The sequence below is a fragment of the Patella vulgata genome, chromosome 8 (genome assembly GCF_932274485.2).
Source record: "Patella vulgata chromosome 8, xgPatVulg1.2, whole genome shotgun sequence".
Taxonomy (NCBI): Eukaryota; Metazoa; Mollusca; class Gastropoda; family Patellidae; genus Patella; species Patella vulgata.
Window position 1 is genome coordinate 48,423,628 of NC_065886.2, and position 27,027 is coordinate 48,450,654.

At 37.4% G+C, this 27,027-nt stretch overlaps 1 protein-coding gene across 3 annotated transcripts in view; it reads left to right on the forward strand.

The window, feature by feature from the left end:
• LOC126829629 (uncharacterized) overlaps positions 1 to 27,027 on the forward strand; it is a 390,380-nt gene that overhangs the window by 279,246 nt on the left and 84,107 nt on the right. For all 3 annotated transcript variants that reach the window (XR_008788971.1, XM_050559609.2, XM_050559610.2), the window contains exon 7: positions 9,814 to 9,905. Coding sequence is in view for 2 of the 3 variants with exons in the window: in XM_050559609.2 (XP_050415566.2) it covers positions 9,814 to 9,905 (92 nt within the window). In the remaining variant the exon portion in view is untranslated. The remainder of the gene's footprint in view (positions 1 to 9,813; positions 9,906 to 27,027) is intronic.

Consider the following 27,027-nt stretch of genomic DNA (forward strand, 5'->3'; position numbering starts at 1 on the left):
ACGTCGTGCGAACGGCACAACATGGACTGCCAAGATGTTGTCCCGGTAGTACTGGCCTGTAAGACGCCCTGCAACAACATGTAAAGCCGTTCTTCCAGCAACAGCGATGCCTCCCCACACCATAACAGAACCACCCCCAAATCGATCATGTCTGATGACGTTAACGTCTTGGAAGCGCTCGTTTCGACGACGCCACACCCTCCTACGTCTGTCCAAAAAATCAACAGTGAACCTTGACTCATCTGAAAACATCACATTGCTCCAGCGTCGATTATCCCAGTGTTGACGATCCCTACACCAACGACGTCTTGCCTGAATGTGATGATCTCTCAAACAAGGGATCACGCGAGGACGTCGGGCGCGAAGGTGACCCCTATGCAGTCGATTCCGAATCGTCTGGCCACTCACTCTCACACCAGTGTCTGTTTGAAGACGAGCGCTGATCTGATTTGCTGTGATGACACGATTTCTCAAGGCCAAGGTACGGATAAATCGATCCTGGGCTTGAGTTGTCGACCTGAGCGTGGTCTGTCCTGTACAGATTGTGTATCACGGTATCTGGACCATAGCCTGCTTATGACAGACTGAGAAACATTCATCGTCCGCGCCACAACCGCCTGTGTTGTGCCGATCTGTAGCATGCCAAGGGCACGTAACCTTTCATTTTGGGTAAGCCGACGCATATCAAAATTTGTTTTCTGGTCACTAAAACAATTAAACTGATGTTTCCACCCTGGAATTCAATGCCACAATGACTGTAACATTCAAAGTCAGAGTCGTGCAAATCTTGGGTTGGACCCCCATGATGATCCCAAGCATCACCTGCATTCCATGCGGTAGCTATTGGTGCGTTTGGGCGTCACATGTAACTGGAAATGTTTCTTCTGTTAGGTTCTATAGTGACTTTTTTCGTAGTCATTTGCATATTTTAGTATTATGCCCCCAAAATCAAATATCCCCTACTTTTTTTGAATAGTATATAACCTGGCATGAAAAAGAGAACATGCCTAACGTATATCATTCGATCATGTTAAAGGGGTATCGGGCTCATCTCATACGAGTGAGAGCTCGGTTCAAATTATTAATTCTTTTCCCGGTGAGGGTTCATCTTCCATGCCTTAATCTGAAGTTGCTGGGAAAATTCCTAACTCTTCCACCCAGAATGGCAAGGAGTCAGTACCCTTACCTTCTCCTGAAGCCACTATCTCAGGAACAGGAAGTCCTTTCTAGAAGAAATAAAAAAAATTGACAAAGTTGCGAGCGAGAGGGAAAAAGGATCCACAAAACCCTATCGATCTGATGGAGGCATTATCACAGCGGATGTCCATAAGGGCTCCGTCGGTAAGCCGCCTAAAATTAAATACCCCTGACAATGGTAATTCCATTATTCAAGCAATTTACAATAAACGGCTAGAACACCCATTGGTAGCAGATGTGTATCGTCTGTTACTGTTCCGGTTTCTTCCTCCCACTGCTAAAGACCCTCACGGGCAAGCGAATTATTGGATTAAAACTGAATCATGTGTGCCCCCCCCCTCTCTCTCTCTCTCTGTACTATCTTACAAGTTAAACTTTTTTCGGGCTCCCCAGTCACGTTGATATAATGATCAAGTAGATTTTCCTGCCAAAGCTGCTTTAGATCTCTCCCTATCACAGTTCTTAATTCCATATCATCAAGCCGTCATCATCTCATTTACGGCCGATGGCAACGGACTTGGGATCTTGCAGGCACAAACAAACTTCATCACATCAAGTTTTAATTGTATACAAGTTTTAATTGTATACAAGTTTTAATTGTATACATGTAACCCGTTTTTTTAAATTTTAATTGTTTATATTCATAAAGTATTTGTTAGTTTGTGACCCCATTTCTCTCTCTGAAATGTCAAACCGTATTTTCCTTTACAATGGTGCCAAGAGCTGACGAGTCTATATAGAATTGAACCTAATACTGACCCTTGTGGAACTCTGTATATCAAATATCTGCACAATAATTTCACCAACAGTACGCCACAATTTGACAGTCTTTAATTTAGAGCCCAATCATGGGAGAAGAAACCGAGGTCCCGTGTACACGTTGGCGTGCACGAAGAATAAACATTGGCAGTTGGAATTCGATAAATGAGTAGGCTGTAGCGCCGCTCACTGTCGGGACAAAATTTCCTTCATAGCACACTGCATGGCGTATGCCCGTCTTCATTATCCCAGTAGGCGCAGAAAATAGAACGCGTAACCCCTTTCATTTCATTTTAATAGATATTAAATATCTACTCTTCAAAAAAAGTAGGAGATATTCAGAAACAATACAAAACTGCGGAAATGCACTGCTGTTTTTATTAGCAGTAATAACAGGCCAATTGCCTACACATGAACATAAACAGTTCATATTGGCGGCTTATCTGACGGCCCCATTTCACTCGCAAAGAGATATACTTGTCAAAATTGAATATGGACGTTTTTGATTTTTGTCTTAATAATGAGTAATTGCTCCACCAATCCTCAGACATTCAGCAATTCGTCGTGGCATGCTCCTAATCAACAGTCCAATCACGATTTGGGGCAATCAGACCCACTCCTCTTGCAGTGCCACGGCCAATTCTTACAGTGTTGTCGGTTGACGTTGACGCACACGTCTCCCGATCATGTGCCAGACATGCTCTATAGGGGGAAGGTCAGGACCCATGGCTGGCCAAGGCATATGGTCAATGTGGTGACGATGGAGGTAGTCATTCACGATACGAGCGCGGTGGGCACGGTTATTATTATCTTGAAAGATGAAACACCGACCTGCACGTTGAGCAAAGGGCAGAACTATCGGTGCCAGGATGTGGTCACGGTAGTACACACCAGTGACCCTTCCTTGAACAAGATGCAAGACTATTTTGCCAGTCATGGTGGTTCCTCCCCACACCATAACAGACCCACGCCCGAATCTGTCATGCTGTCTGACGTTAACGTTAGCATGACGCTCATTTACACGCCTTCAAACGCGAGCACGCCTATCGGTGAAATCCAGAGTAAAGCTGGACTCATCTGAGATCATTACACGCGCCCATCGACGATTACCCAATTTCTACGCTGCCTACACCATTGACGCCTGTTTGCAATGTGCTGGCGGGGTAAAGGAGGCACAGCATGCGGTCGTCGTGCATGGAAATGGGCTGCATGTAGCCGATTTCTAATCGTTTGGAGTGTAACTCGAATTCCTGTAACTTGGTACAAGTTTGCAGACAGCCGATTGGCCGTTTGTCCTCGATTTCGGAAGACCTGTGTACGAATGTATCGATCTTGGGCTTGTGTAGTGGCTCTAGGACGATCTGAGCGAGGTCTATCATCAACATTGTGTGTTTGTTGGTACCGGCTCCACAGTCAGACTGTGACACATTAAGCACGTTGGCTACTGCTCGCTGTGTAGAACCCATTTGAAGCATTCCAAAAGCACGTAGATGTTCATCATGTTGAAGACGTAACACGTAGCAAATTAAACGCAACACACTAAAGCAAAGGTACGCTAAACAGTAAATCTTATGCAGCTCAGTGGTTCTGTTTGGGCGATAAGTTCTTCATCTGTGAACATACTCCCAAAGCATGTCAAGTGTCTATGATTATTTATCATATCACAACCTGTGTTGGTATTTGCATTTCAATATCTCCTACTTTTTTGGGAGAGTATATTATTATACTCTCACATTGGACGGTAACATTGCAATTTACAGGTTCTCAGACTTTCGGGTATCATCAGCTAAACCCGTCGATTCATTCCAAGCCAATTCGACAGATCTGCGCATTGGTTGGAGTGTTGGTATTATAATATCAATTTAAACACACCAACCCCAAATCCACAGGGTTGTTTTCAATATTAGAGAACTAGAAAAATTAAAGTAGATAAAGTATATGTACTTCTATGGTCATGGTAGATAAATACATTATAAAATTTAAAATACGTGCTGTTAAAGAAATCAACTACTTTGCAGGCATATAAATAATTATACATAAGCTATACAATTGTATACGTATGTAGAATAATAAACTCAAAGCCATTAAAAAGCCTAATTCGTGAAATAGTTCTGGTTAACGTTTTCTTGGGCTTTCCTATCTTAGGTGAAACTTGCGATGTGTCTCTTTTTGTGGAGTTCTGGGTTTTAACCCAATATTAGTTCTCGGTAATGAACTTTTTTCGTGCAAACGCAACACTTGTCTTTTTCATGATTTTAAGCAGTCCATGTCATGCGTTTTGCACGTGCATTCCCTGTACTCTGGCCCTTTAAATACAGATCAAAATTTCAACATCCAGACACTTTAATGTCCACCCATCGACCATTGCTCGCATCAGACAACGCTTCCATGCCACTGGAAGAGTTGCCGATCGACCCCGACCTGGAGCGCCACCTGTAAAAACCGCTGCTCAAGATCGCCACATCCGACTACAGCATCTGCGCAACAGGTTCCAGTCAGCTACTGCTACTGCCAGAGGAACTGTTAGAACACGGCAACGTAAGATCAGCCCTCAAACAGTCCGAAGGCGCCTGGCTGCTTTTGGGTTACGCTTCCGTCGAATTACCAAGGTCAAATCCTTTTGCATCGTCATCGACTTGCCAGACAGCAATGGGCCGCAAATCAGGGGTATTTGCACAACACAGTGGCGAAATGTCATCTTCTCGGATGAATCCTGATTCAACCTCGGGGTTCCCGATGGACGTCATCGTATCTACCAACGTCGACATGAACGCTTTGCTCGTAACTGCGTGCTGGAAAGGGATCGTTTTGGGGGAGGTGGCGTCATGGTTTGGGCCGCTATCAGCGTCAACTTCCGGTCCCAGTTGGTGGTGGTCCAAGGCAATCTTAACGCTCAACATTATGTTGACGCCATTCTTCGTCAGGTGTTGCTTCTTTTGCTGGTTCAACATGGCGTCCGCCGACATATGGTTTTCCAGCATGACAACGCCCGAACCCACACAGACAGCTTGACAAGAAACTTTCTGAACAATCGTCATGTCCGGGTTATGGATGGGCACGCTATGTCTTCCGACAGGAACCCGATCGAACACCTTTGGGATTAACTTGGACGACGGATTTGAACTCAAGCCGTGCCACCACGTACCGTTGCAGAGTTGGCCAGGGATCATACTGGCTTTCGATTTTTGTCCGCCAAAATGAATGATCATTTTTATATATAAAAAAATTGTTCTTACTTTTTTCCGTCAAATGGAATATTTTATCTGCCAAAAATGTGTGATAAAAAAGACAACACCTAACAATTTTATGTCTCAGCTAGGCTTATTATAAAACAATTACCGATATATACAATGCAATATACAACAACTTTAAAGATCTGCCTTTACATAATATATACTGAGCGCCATGGAAAACGCATCACTTAGTTTTTCGTATAACAAAATAATCCTGTAAACATATCTTATTTATTTTGCTTCTTATTGTGAAGAATATTTAAATAGGAACACATCAATAACAACACATTTGTACACTTATGGATGTTTAATCTGTAATCAACGGTACAAAGTCAGAGGGGTCAAAGCCAAAAGTACGACACAGATGTCAGTAGCGCGTGTGTCCTCCCACGGGCTCTTACGCACGCTGTGCAGCGACGTCGCATGGAATTAACCAATGTTTGAAAGAAGGCCTGGGGCAAATTGTTCCATTCTTGGACAAGAACAGCTTCTAAAGCAGCAATGGTGTGCATCTGTGGTCTCCGATACTGACGGCGTCCAATCTCATCCCAGAGATGTCCGGAGACATGGCTGGCCAGTCCAAGACATTGATGTTGTTAGCAGCCAGGTAGTCCATACAAAAACGGGCGGTATGCGCTCTGTTGGAAGTGCTGAAGTTGTGGGTGCGCTCGAAACATCGGAACAACAATTGGTTGCAAGACATCATCACGGTAGGCTACAGCATTAACACGACCCCTGTAAATGTGTAGGGCGGTCCGGTGATGAAATGTGAAGCCTCCCGACACCATTACACTTCCCCCACCCCATCGATTCGTTTCGAAGACGCAGCAGTCTGCAAGACGTTCCCCAAGACGTCTCCACACAGTTGACGGCCATCAGCGTGATAAAGATGAAAGCGACTCTCATCACTGAAGAGCACACTTTGCCAGTCTACTCTTCTCCATATCTGGTGTCCTTAAGCCCATATCAAACGCCGCTGGCGGTGATGATCCTTGAGGATAGCTCCAACATAAGGTCGTCGTGCACGGAGTCCTACTTCTCTTAGACGACGTCTTACGGTGTTGGCACTTACTGGTCCTTGTCTTCCGACGACTGCTGCACCCGTTCGAGTCGCTGGGCGGAATCTGTCACGCAGATGAGTGACCCGGATGTAGCGGTCTTGAGCCTGGGTTGTAACGCGTTGTGGACCAGGACGTTTACGGTCACGTGTTGATCCAGTAACTCGAACACGTTCCACCAACCTTACAATAGTGGACTGATGACAATTGAAGTGTCTGGCAATAGCACGTGTAGACATGCCAGCCCGGGACATTCCCATGGCTTCATTCCGTTGATTTTCAGTAAGTCTCGGCATCTCTAGCTCGATTCCTTCACACGTCCAACAACAAATTACGACAGATTGACGTTTCACAGTTCATGTACTGCACATTAAGTTGAAAACATGCTTTTAAAGGGCTCACACACAATGCTGCACGTGAATATTGAGTTTTTCATGTGCATCTCGTGCAATTTTTTTTTTGTGCACACGGGCCGATCTTTTTTTGCGTTTGGAAGCATTGTGTGAAACAATAGTTCATAGTATTGCATAATATTATACATACAAAACCACCTAGTAATAAAATATTTGGGAAAAAAAGTGATGCGTTTTCCATGGCGCTCAGTATAGATTAGCAAAGTTTGGATTTAATAAGTACAGATTTTATTTCATGGTGACTTTAGTCTATTTGAACACCGTACTGCACAATATATTTTCAATATTTACACGTCAAATCTCATCCAAGGATTGCCAATTTTCTATAAATTTGGCACAATTAGCACAGGCACTCCAAATTCATTAGCAAACAATCCCACAGTGTGTAGGGAGACATCTGACCCAGTCCATGCCAAGGCAACTTCAGGCATGTGTAAGAGCCCAGGGTTCATCTGAGCTGTCGTGAGTCGTGGCATGCTGCTGACGTTGTAGTGTTAATGATTCAACCCGGTATGGGGCTACATTTTATAGGGCCTGTCCCGGTGAACAGCACGTGCAGCATGAGTTACATGAAAATTATGGAGAACACATTACTATCTCAGAAGTCAGGTTGCGTTTTTGAGAATATTTCCAGGGTTCAATTCTGTGTTTGGGAAGGTGCTTTATTGCTCAAGTAAAGTTGGAGCTGTGGTCACAAATATACAATAAAAACATTTGGCAAGTTTTATACAATGCGTCTATTCAGAGTAACATACCAACCTGACGTTTCTTTTGCTGCTTAGTATATTATTAAGTATTCTTAGAAACTTAGATATATACAAAATGACTTGATATTAAACCCAAGGCATATTTACACATACCTAAAAACGTAACTAAAGAACTGACTGTTTCTTGGGTTTATATATCTTTGAGTTGTTAAGTTAAAAAATCTATAGAAACACGTTACTAACTTATAAACAAACCTACCAGTTTCCTCACAATGATTACGAAAAGTGGTTAATCCTCAACAACTTAAACAATTCTATTTACTATATTGTTTAGTTGATTATCACGAGAACAGTAGTTATAATACTTAAATATGCAAATTTCAATAAAGCCTTTTCGTCTGAAAATGTACAATATGATAATATTTTTCAAATATGTTGTGAAACATTTAGGTTATAATTGGATGAACACTATCGATATTCACCGTCTATAAGTGGACGAACCATATCGATATTTACCGTTTCGCGACCTTACTTTCCGAAAGAATTAATAATAAAAACAGTCCTTTTTATGAAGATTGCGAATAAATTATATTTTTGAACGCGTCAACCAGGTAGTATAATGATCGTTTCAAAAGCTTTCTATAGTTTTCTGATCGTATAAAACATTCATTTAGTTGCTGCGTGTTTGTGAAACATTAAATCCAAAACCACGTGTTTCATACAATTTTCCAATATTACATACTAAGAGTCGACTGAGAATCACCTGTGGATAAAGACTACACATGGAGTCAATCTGAATCTCCACCTGAATATTTGGAAAATTATAAACGGCTATTTCTCTAAACATATTGAGTGTAGTGTATTGCGAAGATTTACACATGGAGGTTATACATCAGTTTCTAATTTTAACACGAAGCAGCCTTTATATTCAAAAAATATATTTTTGTACATGACGGATATATGTTTGTTTTTTCTTTTTTTTCGTGATTATCATGGATTGTACTTAATTCATCTCAAATTTAAAAATTCATATCGATGGTTGAGTATGCAATTAGAACATGCATGATATACTAGGGTTAGGTCCTACACAAATCGAAATAATCACTTGAATGGAATTGATTCCAGACTTCCTGCAAATTGGTTCCGTAAAGGCATATTTGAAAACTAAACTTTTGAAACAGGTCCCATTTTCTGGATGGACTTAACGCCATGTAAGTTATATAATATGCACAGGAACGCCAGAAATAGGTTCAAAGTAAGAAAATATTGAGCTATTGTGATCTCGTCATAACCAAGGTAATGACGATGACTATTATCAACATTCAGTAGTTTGCGAACCGTCCGTTCCGAAGTAAACCCCTTTTCCTAAAACCTGGTTAATTGCGATAGAGGTTACGGGTTTTAACTATTGTTTGGTGTGAAGCATTGGGACCAATAGACTATAAACGCTGTCAACATTCAGCATTCCGCGTCTTTCCGTTCCAGAATTATAAGGGCTGGCTGCTAAGCCTATCTGAGAAAGTCCTGACGTCATCAATAATAGGAAAATGAGGAACTGCTAGTTCCTTTTCATTTCTGGAAACAGGTGGAAGTCAGGCGGAAACAAATCGGGCCAAAAAATTATTAGAATCCGCTTCAAAATGGCACAGTTTGTCACGAATCTGACACGTTTTTGATCCGCAGCCCAGAGAGCTTTGGCACTCATCTTGAAGAACCTTTTGTCATTCCTAACTTGTTGGCGATAATGTTCTCAATCCTCTCATGAGAAATGCCCACAACACTGGCAATATGACGAGTGGTCAATCGTCGCTCAGCCATCACCATTTCTTGCATAGTTGCTGTTTTTGCTTTAATTATAATTTGTTATTAACTTTATCGCAAATGTTTTTAAAATACCTTGTTAATATGACAGACTATTTGTTCAAATTCGGTGTGAAACATTGGAGTTACACGAGGACGAACACTTCCGATACTCAGTGTACCGCTACATTCCGTTACAAAGTTACCCCCTTTACCAAAAACTTTGTTAACGGGAGAGGTTGCAGTTTTTAACGGATTTTTCTTCAGGTTTAGTTTGAAGCATTTGGGTTATGAGAGGACGATCCCTATCGATATTCAGTGTTTTGTGGCGACATGTCCACTGGTTTCTGTATAGTTTTACAGGATATCAGTGGACAAAAGTTACTTATCCACACATATCACTTGTGCATACTAAACTTTCACAGACCGAAGACATGTGCTATAATGTTTTCATGTCAATATGATTGCATCTAATTAAGCTGGACTTACAGTATTTACAGAAATAGAAAGAAGTCTGTTTGTGTTATCCATAAAGTTCAAACCCTCCTTTTGACCAAAACTGGGCAGGTAACATCTGCCTACCAGGCCATCGATATGTGACCCTTGTTGATTATTAGGACTTGTAGACGGGTTGTTCTTTTTTCAGATAAACGATTAAGCTGCTGGTCCAGTTGGAAAACAAATGAGTATATATTTATTATAGCTGGTGAAACAGGCATGCATCCTCGATATTGCTTGGTATGTGTATCTCTATTTGACATTTTTTATAAGTTTAAAATGTTTTATTTTAGTGTTAAGAAATGTCTCAATGTTTGATATTTATCACCCTAGTCATGCAATACTTAAGAATCAATGCTTGATTCAGAGAAAGTATAAGTTCCCAAATATGCCCAGGTATGATGCAAAATAATCCATTGTCTTCCTATCTTTACACCGTTTCGTTCTGCAAATTTAAGTTTATGGATAAGATTTGTTCGGTAAATATCTTCGGAGTTATTGCCCTTGCTTTGCAGTCTTAGTTGTCAGGGCACGTTCTTTTTTTAATATTTTGGTACGTTAAGTATGGTTTGGGGATATGGCTGAAGAAAATATTGAAAATTCTAAAGTTTTTTGTAAACTTTCTATTGATAATGTTCTAATATTTATGGCCTTTTCATCATCCATTTTAATGATTATGTTTACTGAATTAAGCCAAACACAGTCCGTTCTATTTGATGTTTCACTAAATTATAATTAATAGCAAATCCGAGCTTTGCAAAAATGTCAATAGTTTGGTTGACAGAATCCCTATACATATCTTTATTTTGATCTTATGTTACGCAAATGAAGTGATGGCGCCACCCATATGAAGTGTGGATGACAATACGTGCTCGAAGTGATAAATTTGATATCTGAAGTGTTCATTTCTACCACACTTCAATAACCACACTTAAATTTTCAATAAAATAACATTATTAAACGAAGATACATATTACCTCTAAGAGAGCACCATTTTCATTTCTCTCATAGCACACTGAATTATCCCAGTTGCTGCAGAAAGGTAGTACGTTTAACTCAAATTCCATTTTTATGTAGGAGCATCAATTTTGTTCTAGCAAAGATTTCCTCATTTCTGCTATACATGAAACAAAATAACACTTGATATTAATTATTATGTATTCGAACGAAACACGTATTGTTTCTTTTTATTATTTTTTTCTTGGGGGGGGGGGGGGCGGGGGAATTTAGTTAGTTTGTGCAGCCAAAACTGTACATGGTGCAAAGATTCTGCCAACGTATTTATTTTTTTTTATTATTGAAACATCAGTATCAGGCCTACAGCCCATAGAACATGTGATATAATTACAAACAATTAACATCAAAAGAAAATATTTTCTATTATAATCTCAAAATTTAAAACAATATTCCATGTCATGATAAAGTAGATAAAATACATTTATATTCATTTTACGTTTGTAACATAGTTTTCTCGTATTTTCATAGCTTTATATATGAAGACTGCTAAGGTTAGGTTGGGTTCAGACATAACCTGAATAAACAATGCATTTAAATCGTTAAGGATACATTCTTGTGGAATAATGCTTTTTCTTAAAGTCTCATACAATGGACAGATAAAATGAACCTCATCTTCCAATATACACACGTTATGTCGTTCAAAACAATAACGGCATTATCTAAACTTTCACTCTTGTCATCCTTCTCATACCAAACAGAACATTCCATATAATTTAGCTAGAAGAGTATATGTACCATTGTTTCGAACCCGGTTGTCAAAGTTAAGCGACTAGAGGAATTAAAACCATTCTTATTGAAACAAGACTATCCCCCAGGTCTCATAGAAGATGCAACGATTCGGGCCTTAAGTCTATATCAGACAATGTTAAGACTACCAAGAACACACCCAGCATGCGAAAATATAAATGTTGTTTTAGTCACAACATTTAACCCTTCACAAGAAGATAGGAGGTCTTTGATAAATAATAATTTACACATCCTTAGGAATAGTGAGGTTATGTCAAAAATTTTGTCTAAAACTAAGATTATTAACAATCTTAAACAGCCACGAAATCTAGCTAAATTATTAATATCTTCAAAATTTGATAGTAGTCCAGATACACCGGTGGTAAGTGAATGTGGAGAAATAAATTGCAAGACCTGTAAAATAATAATTAAGGGCTCCTTAATCCAAATCACCGATAACAAACTCTTTCATATGAAACAACCCATGAACTGTAAAATCAATTATGTCATATATGTGATTGTTTGTTCAGGCTGTAATAGACGGTACATTGGAAAAACTATAAATATGCTGAAGACAAGGATGATCCTCCATCGACATCATATACTCAATCCACATTATAGGATGACCCCCCTTAGTGGACATATAGATGTTTGTGGTGGTTGCAAATTTAGCGTTTTTCCGATGTACAAGCTTAATAGTAATAATAATGATTTATTAGAAGCCAAAGAGGCATATTTTATTGACAAATATCGGACAGCTTTAAATGCAAAATTGTAGTAATTTCATTGCATATAGGCCTAGTTATTTTTGTCTGATTTGATATTTTTTTTGTTATTTATTTTATTTTTTTTTTTTGAAATACACTGTACATTTATATTTACATAACTACAATATAAAACAGTATTACACACTAAAGTATGGAAGCCTATAACTACCATTCATAATTTCTACTTTTCGCCTCTTCAGAACACGAAAGTCGAAAAGTCGAAAAGTCGAAAAGTAGAAGTTACGACAAAATGTGAGGCGACAAGACGGTATACAAGCCAAAATCAACTCGAAAATAGGAAATTAAGAAATAACACACCGCGATAATAGCGCCCCCCGTTTTTTCTTAATTTCTACTTTTCGACTTGCATTTTGGCTTGTATACCGTCTTGTCGACTTTCGACTTAGTCATATTTTTGTATTTATTGATGTCAGTAAGAAGGCGCCAACACGCTATACAAGCCAAAATGCAACTCGAAAAGTAGAAATTAGGAAATTAACACACTGCGCTATTAACGACCTATGATCTGTCCTACTGTCGACTTTTCGACTTTTCTACTTTTCGCCTAGGAAGTTATTGTAGTCTCTGTCTTCCAGGTCACATTTGAATACGCGCAATTCCCTTTAACAAAAATGTCTGTGTGATAGAGTCTAGTTAGTAAATGAAAACGCGTGCTGAGCGAGACCGCTGCTGAGCGAGGCCGTACGTCAGTCAATTTGATTGACAGTTCGACATACGGCCTTGATATTACTTTTAGTTGTGGTTAAAATGAGAGTTTGGATCTCCCTGCACCCGTTTCTTATGTTTATATCTTGTAAAAATTTTCTCCATTAATTTCCATACTTGAATGTTAATATAAATGATGAATATTATCTTTTATCTAGTAGGCAAACCCATCGCCCTATATCACATAGAATCTAAACAGGCTCGCTGTATCGTAGTTGCAAAAATGAGATGTTCGATCTTCCACTAAATCGTTAAATCCCCCCACCCACCCACTCTCTCTCTCTCACTTTTATTTTATATATCTCAGAAATAGTAAATTCCATCGCACTGTACTACATATAGAACCCCCAATCGGCCTCGCAATGCAGTCAGTCTTTTTCTTTTGTTTAAAAGATTTGGGGGATATTTTTTCAATTGATTTTGATAAAATAATCATATTTCTTTCGAACGTTAAATACGTATATTAAGGACATTATACTATATTATATCCCAGAAACACGGAAATTTATCATCCAATATCGCGTATAGCGCCTAATCGGCCTCGCTATGAATGAAGTATACAATCGGCCTCGCTTAGCAGTTGGACTTTTTCTTAATTTTGGAAGATTATAAAGTATTTCTATGAATTAAATTTCATAGCAAAATTATATTTAAGTGATTGTATTATATAAATTAAGAATAATATCACAGAAATAGCGGAATTCATCGCACTATACCATATGAAGTACACAATTGGCCTCGCTTAGCAGTGGGAATTTTTCTTATGTTTAAAAGATTTGGGTGATATTTTTTCAATTGATTTTGATAAAATAATCATATTTCTTTCGAGCGTTTTACGTATATTAAGGACATTATACTATATATTCCAGAAACACGGAAATTCATCACCAAATATCGCGTAAATAGCCTAATCGGCCTCGCTATGCATGAAGTATAAAATCGGCCTCGCTTAGCAGTGGGACTTTTTCTTAATTTTGAAAGATTAAAAAGTATTTCTATGAATTAATTTTCATAGAAAGAAAACAATATTTAAGTGATTGCATTTTATAAATTAAGAATTGTATCACTATACCATATGAAGTAAACAATCGGCCTCGCTTAGCAGTGGGACCTTTTCTTAATTTTGAAAGATTATGAAGTATTTCTATGAATTAATTTTCATAGAAAAATTATATTTAAGTGATTGTATTATATAAATTAAGAATAATATCATGTATATCACAGAAATAGCGGAATTCATCGCATTATACAACATGAAGTATACAATCGGCCTCGCTTATCAGTGGGACTTTTTCTTAAGTTTTGAAAGATTATAAAGTATTTCTATGAATTAAATTTCATAGAAAAATTATATTTAAGTGATTGTATTATATAAATTAAGAATAATATCACAGAAATAGCGGAATTCATCGCACTATACCACATGAAGTAGACAACCGGCCTCGCTTAGCAGTCAGCCCTTTTCTTATACGATTAAAAGGTTTGCGGATATTTTTTCAATTGATTTCCATAAAATAATGATATTTCTTTCTAATGTGTTACGTATATTAAGCACACTATCTTATATATCCCAGGAACACGGAAATGCATCATCCAATACCGCGTATAGAGCCTAATCGGCCTCGCGGGGACTTTATCTTAATTTTGAAAGGTTATAAAATATTTCTATGTATTATATAAATTAAACATGCATTATGCAAGAGCTAAATTTGCATATTCTATGTCTTTCTTTAGGCCTGAAATGTTATATAAACTATTAATTAGACATTGATTAACGTATCCAGACTATAATCAACGCTAGCCTGCGATATTTGTTGGATTATTATCCGATTTGCTGCATAACTTTCCTTCTCGATTTAACGAGTAAGTGGATAATCGAGACTATGATTTTTGTCGAACAGACTTTAGTAATAATCCTTATAAGACATATAGAAGTAGATTTCACAAATTAAAAACACTTATATAGATATACTACTTCTGAATTTATTAACATGCTACGTTTCGATACACATACAGATATCGTTATCTAGCAAATTATGATTTATAACAAAAATGTGGTGCAATATATAGTTAACAATTGGAAACCATGTAACAGATTAATCAATAATTAAGAATAAACAAGATGAGAGAAGTAATAATATGGATAAACAATTACAAAGGATTAACAAATTGAAAGCTTGTAATGTATTGATAACAATTATTATTAACAATAAATAGTCCTTTCTAAACTCGACCATCAAATAAAATGGGAGCGACTTAAACAAGAAAGAGGCGGGGCTTACATCTGCCTCGCTCGTCAGAATCGTAAAAATATCTGTTTTCCTTATTATTGTTTTGTTGTCCTCTATACGAAATTGTGCGAAATTATAGAGACAAATAACCAAAACGTGCTGTTATTTTAAAGTCTATAGTGTAGTTCCTAGTTGGAACCGACGGTTTAAACATTTTCAAGTTATAAATATTAAATTGTTGTCAACATCGGTTAACTACAGCTATAAAGTTATGGTGCGAAGAACAGACCACTTCGATGTGTGCACAGATAATGTATAATTATTCAAAGCTATTATATGTTCAATAGATTCTCGGTATCTTAGTTGTTGCATATAATGTAAGAGGCTAATAGAGCTACTGAGCGCCATGGAAAACGCATCACTTAGTTTTTCGTATAACAAAATGATCCTGTAAACATATCTTATTTATTTTACTTCTTATTGTGAACAATATTCAAATGGGAACACATCAATAACAACACATTTGTACACTTATGGATGTTTAATCTGTAATCAACGGTACAAAGTCAGAGGGGTCAAAACCAAAAGTACGACACAGATGTCAGTAGCGCGTGTGTCTTCCACGGGCTCTTACGCACGCTGTGCGGCGACGTCGCATGGAATTTACCAATGTTTGAAAGGAGCAGCTTCTAAAGCAGCAATGGTGTGCATCTGTGGTCTCCGATACAGACGGCGTCCAATCTCATCCCAGACATGTTCTATCGGTGCCATGTCCGGAGACATGGATGGCCAGTCCAAGACATTGATGTTGTTAGCAGCCAGGTATCCATACTAAAACGGGCGGTATGCGGACGTGCATTATCCTGTTGGAAGTGCTGAAATTGTGGGTGCGCTCGAAACATCGGAACAACAATTGGTTGCAAGACATCATCACGGTAGGCTACAGCATTAACGCGACCCCTGCAAATGTGTAGGGCGGTCCGGTGATGAAATGTGAAGCCTCCCCACACCATTACACTTCCCCCACCCCATCGATTCGTTTCGAAGACGCAGCAGTCTGCAAGACGTTCCCCAAGACGTCTCCACACACGTTGACGGCCATCAGCGTGATAAAGATGAAAGCGACTCTCATCACTGAAGAGCACACTTTGCCAGTCTGGTGTCCTTGAGCCCATATCAAACGCCGCTGACGATGATGATCCCTGAGGATAGCTCCAACATAAGGTCGTCGTGCACGGAGTCCCATTTCTCTTAGACGACGTCTTACGGTGTTGGCATTTACTGGTCCTTGTCTTCCGACGACTGCCGCACCTGTTCGAGTCGCTGGGCGGAATCTGTCACGCAGATGAGTGACCCGGATGTAGCGGTCTTGAGCCTGGGTTGTAACGCGTTGTGGACCAGGACGTTGACGGTCACGTGTTGATCCAGTAACTCAACACGTTCCACAAACCTTACAATAGTGGACTGATGACAATTGAAGTGTCTGGCAATAGCACGTGTAGACATGCCAGCCCTGGACATTCCCATGGCTTCATTCCGTTGATTTTCAGTAAGTCTCGGCATCTCTAGCTCGATTCCTTCACACGTCCAACAACAAATCACGACAGATTGACGTTTCACAGTTCATGTACTGCACATTAAGTTGAAAACATGCTTTTAAAGGACTCAAACACAATGCTGCACGTGAATATTGGGGTTTTCATGTGCATCTCGTGCAATTTTTTTTTTGTGCACACGGGCCGATATTTTTTGCGTTTGGGAGCATTGTGTGAAACAATAGTTCATAGTATTGCATACTATTATACATACAAAACCACCTAGTAATAAAATATTTGGGAAAAAAAGTGATGCGTTTTCCATGGCGCTCAGTATATCTTGGCATTTACAGCACATGATAAAATACTTGGTAAATAGAATTAAAAAATCAACGGAGTTCGTACTGTCCTTTAATATTGCTATCCTGTAATATTACATTTTTAAAATCTAGTTTAAAATCGACACTAATTTTCTTTATTATAGTTGACATCTCTTCCCATATAGTGTTCAATAGTGTCTAACTCATTACAGTGTTGTACACAAAAGGGAGATTAAGAAAGTCCTATTTTGTATAAGTACGAGTTTGTTGGTAGTAATTTATGTAGTAACTTAAACTAGAAGTTTCGAATTTTTGGATCTATACATATTTTACGTAAGTGTATAAATGGGTTGAAATTATCTTTTATTTTGAGTTCTCTCCATTTTGTATTCTCTCAACTGATCATATGCATATTTATTTACTTTATTTATTGACATTATTTTATCGAATGTTGTTGTTTTAATCTGCGTACAATAGAGTTTTTTTTAAATAGTACATATTAAACCGTGATATTTAAGAACATTAACGAATCGAACTTTTAAAAAAATTTCATTTACATCCAATAGATCTGATAATCTGTGTATTCATCCTGCGTACCATTTCTTATAAAAGATAATTTGGTTATTTATCTTTATGTTAGAGTTATACCATATAACAGAGTTTTTATGGCATAAGGGAATGGAATTAATATATGCCCAAGATGTAGTTTATAGCGATTAAAAGGTTTTGGGAGGGATTTGAAGACAAGTTTTGATAGATAAATCAGTTTGAATATTAATATATTATCAAATCTATTGGGAGGCATGTTTAAAAGAGCGACTAGGTCATATTTTGTTTTAATAATTTGTTTTGCCTCGATCGGAGCAGGCAGAGTAGCAGGAAAGGGGGCCGGGGGGGGGGTAGAGAGAGAGAGAGAGGGGGGGGGTAACATCAACTCCACCTAGGTCATTTCATTACTAAAAATATGGAACAATTTCCTTTTAATGATTTGCTTGCGCGTAAGGGTCTTTAGCAGTGGGAGAAAACCAGAGGCAACGGAGAAAATCCACCCAGACTTATCGCTCATGATAACTACAACTAGAGTCACGGCATAAATCATGAAACATCCGAGTTGAACACAGATTGCCCCAAATCGTGATTGGACGGTTGATTAGGAGCATGCCACGAACTATTGCTGAATGTCTGAGGATTGATGGAGCAATTACTCATTATTAAGACAAAAATCAAAAACGTCCATTTCCACTTTTGACAGGGTATCTCTTTGCGAGTGAAATGGGGCAGTCAGATAAGCCGCCCATATGAGAGAGAGAGAGAGAGAAATGGTGTTTAACGTCCACTCGACACAAACTAGGTCATTTCGGGACTAACATATGGTTGAATTTTATTTACATAATTCGCTTGCGCGTAGGGGTGTTTAGCAGTGGGAGGAAACCGGAGGACCTGGAGAAAACCCACGAGGTTGGACAGGCGACCCTACTCCTTGTCACGTACAACCGGATATTCGAAACCACGCCAGTCGACTCAATGACAGACTTAATGATACAGCGCGCGCACGCTAACCATTCAGCCATCCCCCCGCCCCGCCCATATGAACTGTTTATGTTCATGTGTAGGCAATTGGCCTGTGATTAACATACACTAGTTACCTCTAATAAAAACAGCAGTGCATTTCCGCAGTTTTGTATTGTTTCTGAATATCCCCTACTTTTTTTGAAGAGTATATTTACGGGCCATTAACTGTGACAGAATAAGCTTACTTCAAATTACCATCTCGCCGAAACATATTTTTCACATACTGGCAATTGGCCTGTGATTAACATACACTAGTTACCTCTAATAACAACAGCAGTGCATTTCCGCAGTTTTGTATTGTTTCTGAATATCCCCTACTTTTTTGAAGAGTATATTTACGGGCCATTAACTGTGACAGAATAAGCTTACTTCAAATTACCATCTCGCCGAAACACATTTTTCACATACTGGCACCGGTGAATTATTAATTTATATCCTCTGAAAAAAATACAGACGAAAAAATTCCATTCTATTTAGCTACGATAGTTTAAATCTGGTCCATAGTTTGGCCCAACACAACCCACATTTTTTTTAAACAACACATTTTTATAATACTCCCTAAACTTTGATAGTTTTAAAAACGTAAATAAACGGAAGATAAAACCAAGAAAGATATCATCATGGTAATTAGATCTAATGTTAATTATTTTATATTTTAGTTATTCTTTCAGAGATTTTTTCGTAAAACTATCTGTGACATTGGTCTTTAAAAATACCATATTGAATAAAATATTTTAAATATGTACCGTACAGCCTAGACGTCATATATTATCCAAGGTATTGCCAAATTTTCCGCTAATGTACGGTGTACACAAGGTCTCTTGTTATTTTCAGGTACCTTGACGGTAACGGAATCTACAACCTTTAATGTTATAAACTTGCGAGTTATCAAGTAGGTCGTAAAATAGTATTAACTTGAATTCTTTTTACTCCCTAATATTATTTTTCTTTAAAATTCTTAAGATTCTTAACAAAATCATGTGATTAACAATACACATCACTGAACTAGATAGAGTATTTTATGTATAAGTGTGTGATTGTGTTGTATAAATACAATCAAACTTTTTTCTATAACAACTCTAGTTATTATTTTTTATATGTTTCTTTGGCCGGTTCTAACAGTAAAGGAAACTTTTATTTTTACCCAATTTTATTGTGGCTTTCACCAGTTGGTAGAAGTTCGTAATTCACATGTGGTATCTACGACGCATGCGTATAACCTACTTTTAAGTTTAAAATTGAAAATAGTGGAATTGTTTAACGCAATTTTTTTACTTTTCAAGATCTCGACTTGAATCTTCCAGAATCCGTTACAAATGGGAACCTTAGGCCAAAATTATCAACCAAAAATTTCCGATTATCTCCCTGTTGAAAACGAAGTCAGTTTTTTAACTTCTTTAATTTTATATTATTGAACACTAGTAATCATCAATCATCATTTTAGAGCCATTTCACCGAGTTCAAACTAACCGGGGTGCCACTATTTCGAAAAAGAAAGTCCATCTTTAAAATCTATCTCCTCCAACAACTCTAGTCCGATTTTCAATATTTTTGGAATCCATTCACGTTTTGCATTCGATCACCGAGATTAGAATTTTGATATCTGACCTAGATTATTTGAGGGCCTGGGATACACTACGCGACGACATTGGCGATGTCTGTCGCCGACGATGAAAAAGCTAAAAATCGCCTAGTTTGCGCACCCGGTCGATAGCGATTTTTCGTCGTCAGCTATCATCGCGCCGATGGTCGCGGAAATCAGATATGTTTGATATGATTGCTCAAATCGTGTAAAGTCTGGCGCACACTATGCGACAGCTTAAGCGACGAGTTTGGAGACAAATATCGCCGCAACATAAGTGGAGTGACCACACTACACGACAATTTTGGCGATCACGCGAAAAAAAAAAAAAATGTCACGTGCTTCGTCATGTGACACCTCTAAATGCATTTTAGTCGTCATCGCGTTGAATACTTCAATTAATATTGTTTTGCACATGATGATCACACGGCGACGTCGCCTTTTTGACAACGCTGGTTGAGTGCAGTGCGTTTATAGTATTCCAAGTAACGAGCTCCTATTGGGCGACTCTTGTATATGTATAGGAAGTAGGCTAAATGGGATGAGCTCAGAAATATTCCAGAGTATCCTAAAGATAATTAATCCTCATTACGAAACAAACAACCAAGATGGGACAATCAATACGCCCAGGAGAGTGATTGACTTTCACCCTCCGTTTTCTCGCTACATTCTAAGTACCATTTATGAATCCTACGACTATAATAATATTATTATTGAGTATATTGCTTTACAAACGGAACAATCCACTGGGCCTATCAGCTCACACATTTATTAAGTGCCAGAATTGCAAACTTAATTTCAATTAGTTAGGCCTAAATTAGATTACACGAGGCATTTATACATGCCTAGGCTATAGGCTATAGGACTTCGAAGAAGACGGTCGCAGTTTTAACACAGTGAGATTCACCCATCCGTAACCGTTTTTAGGTTTTCAATTTTTGTTGAAATGGGGCCTGAAATTGCTATTTGGAGGATACAAATTAGCTGTTGTCGATACAAAAGTGCATCTTTGAAGACATATGTTGGAATTATTCGACAGAATAATAGGATTATGACACTTTTGATAATCTCCACGCTGGTATTGCTGTTATCGGGTGATATCGAGAGTAATCCAGGCCCTTCTACCCGTCAAGGTCAGATCTCAAGGACCGGAGATATTGTTTATCCACAGGACAAAGATAAGGATTTAGACCTTATGACTGTGCTTCAATCATTAAAAGGTGATTAGCCGATATGAGACAAGAAATGCGAGATATGAATATTAAAGAAGAGTTTCTTAAACTAAAATCGGATGTGCATGACATGAAAACGAATTTTGTTAACTTCGGCTCAAAACTGGATTCACTGGAAAATAAAGGCAAAGAGAAAAATATTATTATCTATGGAATAGCAGAAACAGGCGATAGGAATGAAAATGGAGAAGAACTGGTAAGGAAAATTTTGTCTGAGGAATTTAATATTGAAGGTTGTAAGAGTGACAAAGATATTGGGATCGCCAAACGCAACAAGACCAAGACCTATGTTAATAGTGTTAGATAGATTAAAAGACCGAGACACGATTTTACGAAGTTGTAGACTACACCTCAAATCATTTGACTCTAATTTGAGAGTCGGAGAAGATTTCAGTGAACGAGTTCGAAAAATCAGAAGAGCGCTCATACCTAAGTTGAATGAATGATCAAAATGTGAGAGCGTATTTGAAATTCGACAAGTTAATAGTTAATCAAGATGTGTATACGTACGACCTTGAAGCCGAAAAGATAATAGTTCTAAGTGAAAACAACAAATACCAAATCACATCACATCCGGAAGTTTCTGAATTTAATTCGAGTGTTAAAAACTAAAATGTGTCTGTTGGAACGTAAATGGACTGAAGAGTAAATGTAAATTTGGCGATTTTAAACATTATTTGAGCCAATTTGATGTTATATATTTAATAGAGACATGGTGTGGAGATGACTTTAAATATGATGAAGTTCTTACAGATTATAAATATGAAGTATGTATTCGAGGAAACGGTAAAGAAAGGGGTGGGTTAGTCGTGTACTTCCGAGAAACTATAGCAGCTGGTATTGTTAGAATAAAGAGTTGTTATACAGAAACTATACTTTTGAAATTTACTGCTGCCTACTTTGGTTGGGAAAAGGATGCAGTGTTCTGTTTTGTTTATATTGCACCTGAAGGGAGTAAAGTACACACGAATGGCTGCCTGTTTGAATAATTTGAAGAAAACTTAGTTGAAGTTGAAAGTGAATATCCTGATGTAAATTTTATATTGGCTGGGGACTTCAATTCCAGATGTGGCCAGCTGAAAGATTATATATTAGATGATAACATAGAATATTTACCGGGTCTCGAAGATGCTGAATACAATACTGACGGTTTTGACATTCCAAGAAATTCGCAGGATAATGAAGTTAACAAATTTGGACTTAAACTAATACGCATGTGTGCTGTATTCAATGTTCATATGCTAAATGGGAGGAGTGATCGTGATAAGTTTGGTGCAATGACTTGTATAAAACATAATGGTTCTAGTGTTGTAGACTATGTTATTACTTCCACTGAAATGTTCAATCTTATTGACTATTTTTATGTTCAATGTAAAGACGAATCGGATCATCTGCCCTTAGAATTCCATATTCAATGCCATGTAGAAGGTTTCTTAACCGAAAGCACAAATATACAGACACCCCCCTACAACAAATATGTATGGAAGCCCAGTAAAAAGGACGAATTCGCTATGGAGATAAATACGAACTTTGATAATTTTAATTTTGAATTCAAACATTTACTGTTAACGGAGGTGGACCTGGCTATAGAATGTGTAACGAACTTTATTAAACCTTGTGCAAAATCAATGAACAGCAGGAAAAGGTCATATCATTTTAAAACAGAGGAGCAACCGCCATGGTTTGACTCCGACTGTGTAAATAGCAAGAATAGTAAGTACTGCGCATTAGATAAATTTAGACTTAGTAATTCTGTTATTGATTTGAAACTATTTAATACATGCAAAAATAAATTCAAAGAATTGTGTAGTTTTAAAAAAATAGAATATAATCGACATGTCTGTAATCAGTTACTTCAAAATTTAAATGATCCAAGTAAGTTTTGGCAGACTGTAAAAGGTTTTCGTCAAAAGGTTTCGGTATCTGACAGAATAACCCCAAGTCAATGGGTGAACTACTTTGAAACACTGCTAAATCCAATAACTGATTCACAGAGTGTAGATGATATTAATATTAATATTACAATTAGTGAGTCTAGTAATATTTTAAATGAACCTATAACATATTATGAAATTAAGAAATGTATAGACAATATGAAAGCAGGTACTTCACCTGGTCCAGACGGTCTAGGAATTGATTTCTATAAGTCATGTGTAGAACTAATAGGCCCAGTTCTCACAACTTTGTATAATACCCTATTTGATGAAGGCAGATTTCCAAACTCGTGGTCAAGGGCCCTAATCACACCTCTGCACAAGAAAGGAACAAAACATGACCCATCAAACTACAGAGGCATATCTCTGACTGATTGTATCGGTAAAATATACTGTGCTGTGCTCAATAATAGATTACAAAATTGGTGTTGTGTCGAAAATAAGTATTGTGAAGCACAAGCAGGCTTTAGGAAAGGGTACTCTACTGTCGATAATATTTTTACTTTACATGGTCTTATTCAAAAATATCTCACAAAATCAAAGGGGAGAATGTATTCTTTATTTGTAGACTTTTCTCGTGCTTTTGACTCATTGAATCGAAAGAAACTATTAGCATTAATGCTAACAAAAGGTGTGAATGGTAAGATGTATTTAGCATTAAAAAGCATGTACTCCAATGTATTATCAAGTGTAAAAGTAGCATCCAACATAACCCCCTATTTTGACTGTTTATCAGGCGTTAAGGAAGGACGCATATTAAGTCCTCTTCTATTTTGTTTTTATGTCAATCAACTCATAGAAATGATGGGAGCTAGTGATGTAAGAGGGTTGTTCACTACGCAAGAAGCAAACGATATAATTATGTTATTATATGCAGATGATCTTAGCATATTATCAGACTCGGTTGGTGATTTACAAAGAAAACGAAATATTTTGTATAAATTTTGTACTAATTTTAATTTAAATGTAAACCTTTCAAAGACAAAGATTGTAATTTTTAGAAATGGTGGTATTACAAAGAATATCGAAGTGTTTTATTATAATAATGTAAAATTAGAAGTTGTTTCTTATTACAATTATTTAGGTATATTATTTTCGTCGCGATTATGTTGGAGTAAACCTTTGTATAGTTTAAGTGTCAAAGTTGATAAAGCTCTTATACCCGTAAAATGTCTTCTTAGAAGTGTCGACTGTATATCCCTAGATCATGCTTTCAAAATATTTGATGTAATTATCAAGCCGGTATTGTTGTATGGGTCACAAGTTTGGGGCTTCGAATACAGAGAAGATATTGAGAAAGTTCATAGTGCATATTGTAAATACATTTTAGGCGTACACAAATCTGGCACAACCGTAGGATCACTGGGAGAATGTGGCCGCTATGGTTTATCGGTATCTTATATTTCAAATTGTATTAAATACTGGGTCAAATTATTAAATATGACCTCAGATAGATACCCTAAGCAAGTATATATAATGTTGTGTAATTTAGATAGTGCTGGAAGGGAAACATGGGCGACCAAAGTAAAACATGTGCTTTGTTCTTTGGGATTCGGCTATGTATGGTTTAACCAAAATGTTGGAGACAAACGAATATTTATGACATTATTAAAACAACGATTAACTGATATTAACGCACAGGAATGGTCATCGAAACTAAACGAGAGCAGTAGTCTATCAGAATATAAATGTTTCAAGCTTAATTTAATTCCAGAACAATACTTGTCTGTACATATTCCAAAAGTAGCCAAAAGAAATATCACTCTGTTTAGAAGAAAATAAAGTAAAACAAATTTGTGTCCATTATGTGAATTAGAACCAGTAGAGTTTTTTCATTCCATATGTAAATGTAAATTATTACAAGACACTCGTGTTAAATATTTAGATTTTGTAGACTCTTCCGATATTAATTATTTTTATAAATTGTGTACATATAAAGATAGAGAATTTTTATTATCTTTGTCAAATTTTATAAATGCAGCCATAAAGATTAGAAATCATCAAATTATGAATTAAACTGTTTATTGTAAATAAATTAACACTTTTTAAAATGTTCATAATAGTAGCTAATTTATTTATTTAATGACCTGTTTGATATATTTGTATACATGTATATATTTATTATTTATATATTTACAACCTTGTAACTTTGGGTCGATGACCTGTTTACTGAAATAAAACATTATTATTATGATTATTATTATTATTATACATGCAACAGAAAAAAAAAATTCCGATAAACCTCGTGTGTGGTTATGTCACATGAGAAGAATAACCAAAAATGATTGGTTTAATAGGTGAATTTATTTCCATGGTTGTCGCTTAAAGCGGAAATTTCAAATTTTTTAGTTATATTTTTAAAATTTATTAAAATAAAGCCTTAAAATAGATGGTATCCATAAACAGTCCTACCTTGTTAAAGAATAATCCTATTCATCCTATAATTCACTATTGCCAGCTGAGAAATTGGCAAAAATATCATTTTCAACTTCAAATTCCAACGTTGAGGAAATGGCTGACCATTGTCTTCAATAGGAAAACAAGGGAGGTAATTGTGTTGTTATTTCCTGTGTAAATGAGTTTTAAGTGTGAGAATGACACCTATGATCGTATAATAGTGAGTTGATAACCTATTGAGCAAAAGACATAGGAATAATTATGTTTTGACTTTCTTAGAAAATATGAAATTCTCGCTTTAAGTTGTTGCCTGCCAAAGCGAGCACGTTACACGATTTGTTGCCGACGAAGCGACGACTTGGGCGATCATATCAAACATGTTTGATATTAGCGAAAGTCGCTGGCGATGAAAAATCGCTACCGACCGAGTGTGCACACTAGGCGAGTTTTAGATTTTTCATCGTCGGCGACCGAAATCGCCAATGTCATCGCGTAGAGTGTGCCAGGCTTTGGGTGTTCACCTCGACAAGTTGGGAAACAACCAAGGAAATAAATTCGCTGATTGTACGAAAAATCGCGTTTTTAGCTTGTGGACCCTATAGCGGTCATAATTTTTATCCGATTTAAAAAAACGTTTAAATACCTCACCGTTACCCAAAGGATGGTAGAGTTCGAAATTCGTAAAAATCGGACCAAAACTGACAGACAATATGGCCGCCCCTCGTACTCAAATAGCGTAATCCATGTTGTGGGCCCTCTAGAGGTCACAATTTTCTTCTGATTTTGATGAAACTTGAAATGTAAGTTTATAACCCAAAGATCTTAATTCCTTTCGATATTCACGCATATCGTGAATTATGGCCCCTGATTGTTCGAAAAATCGCGTTTTTAGATTGAGGTCCCTCTAGATGTCACAATTATCATCCGATTTAAAAAAAAAAAAACGTTCAAATATATCACTGTTACACCGTAATTGTAGCTGAGTTCGAATTTCGTGAAAATTGGACCAGAACTGCCGGACAAAATGGCCGCCCCTCGTACACAATTAGTGTAAACATCTGGTATATCAACAGACTGGTCAAACTAACATTTGAATTAGAACAAATTGCAACAAAAGGTTTTTTGATTTCTTTTGAATCATTATGATGTCCTTAGTAAGGAAAAGAAAGTTTACCAAAATCGGAATCCACATTAGGACAGGAGGCGTGGCCAAATCCAAGATGGCGGCTGTCGATCACAAATTGCAAATATCTCTAAAACTATTGGATTTAGATACCATAAATGTATTGCGGACAGATAGAAAGTCGGCATCGGCGAGTCCAA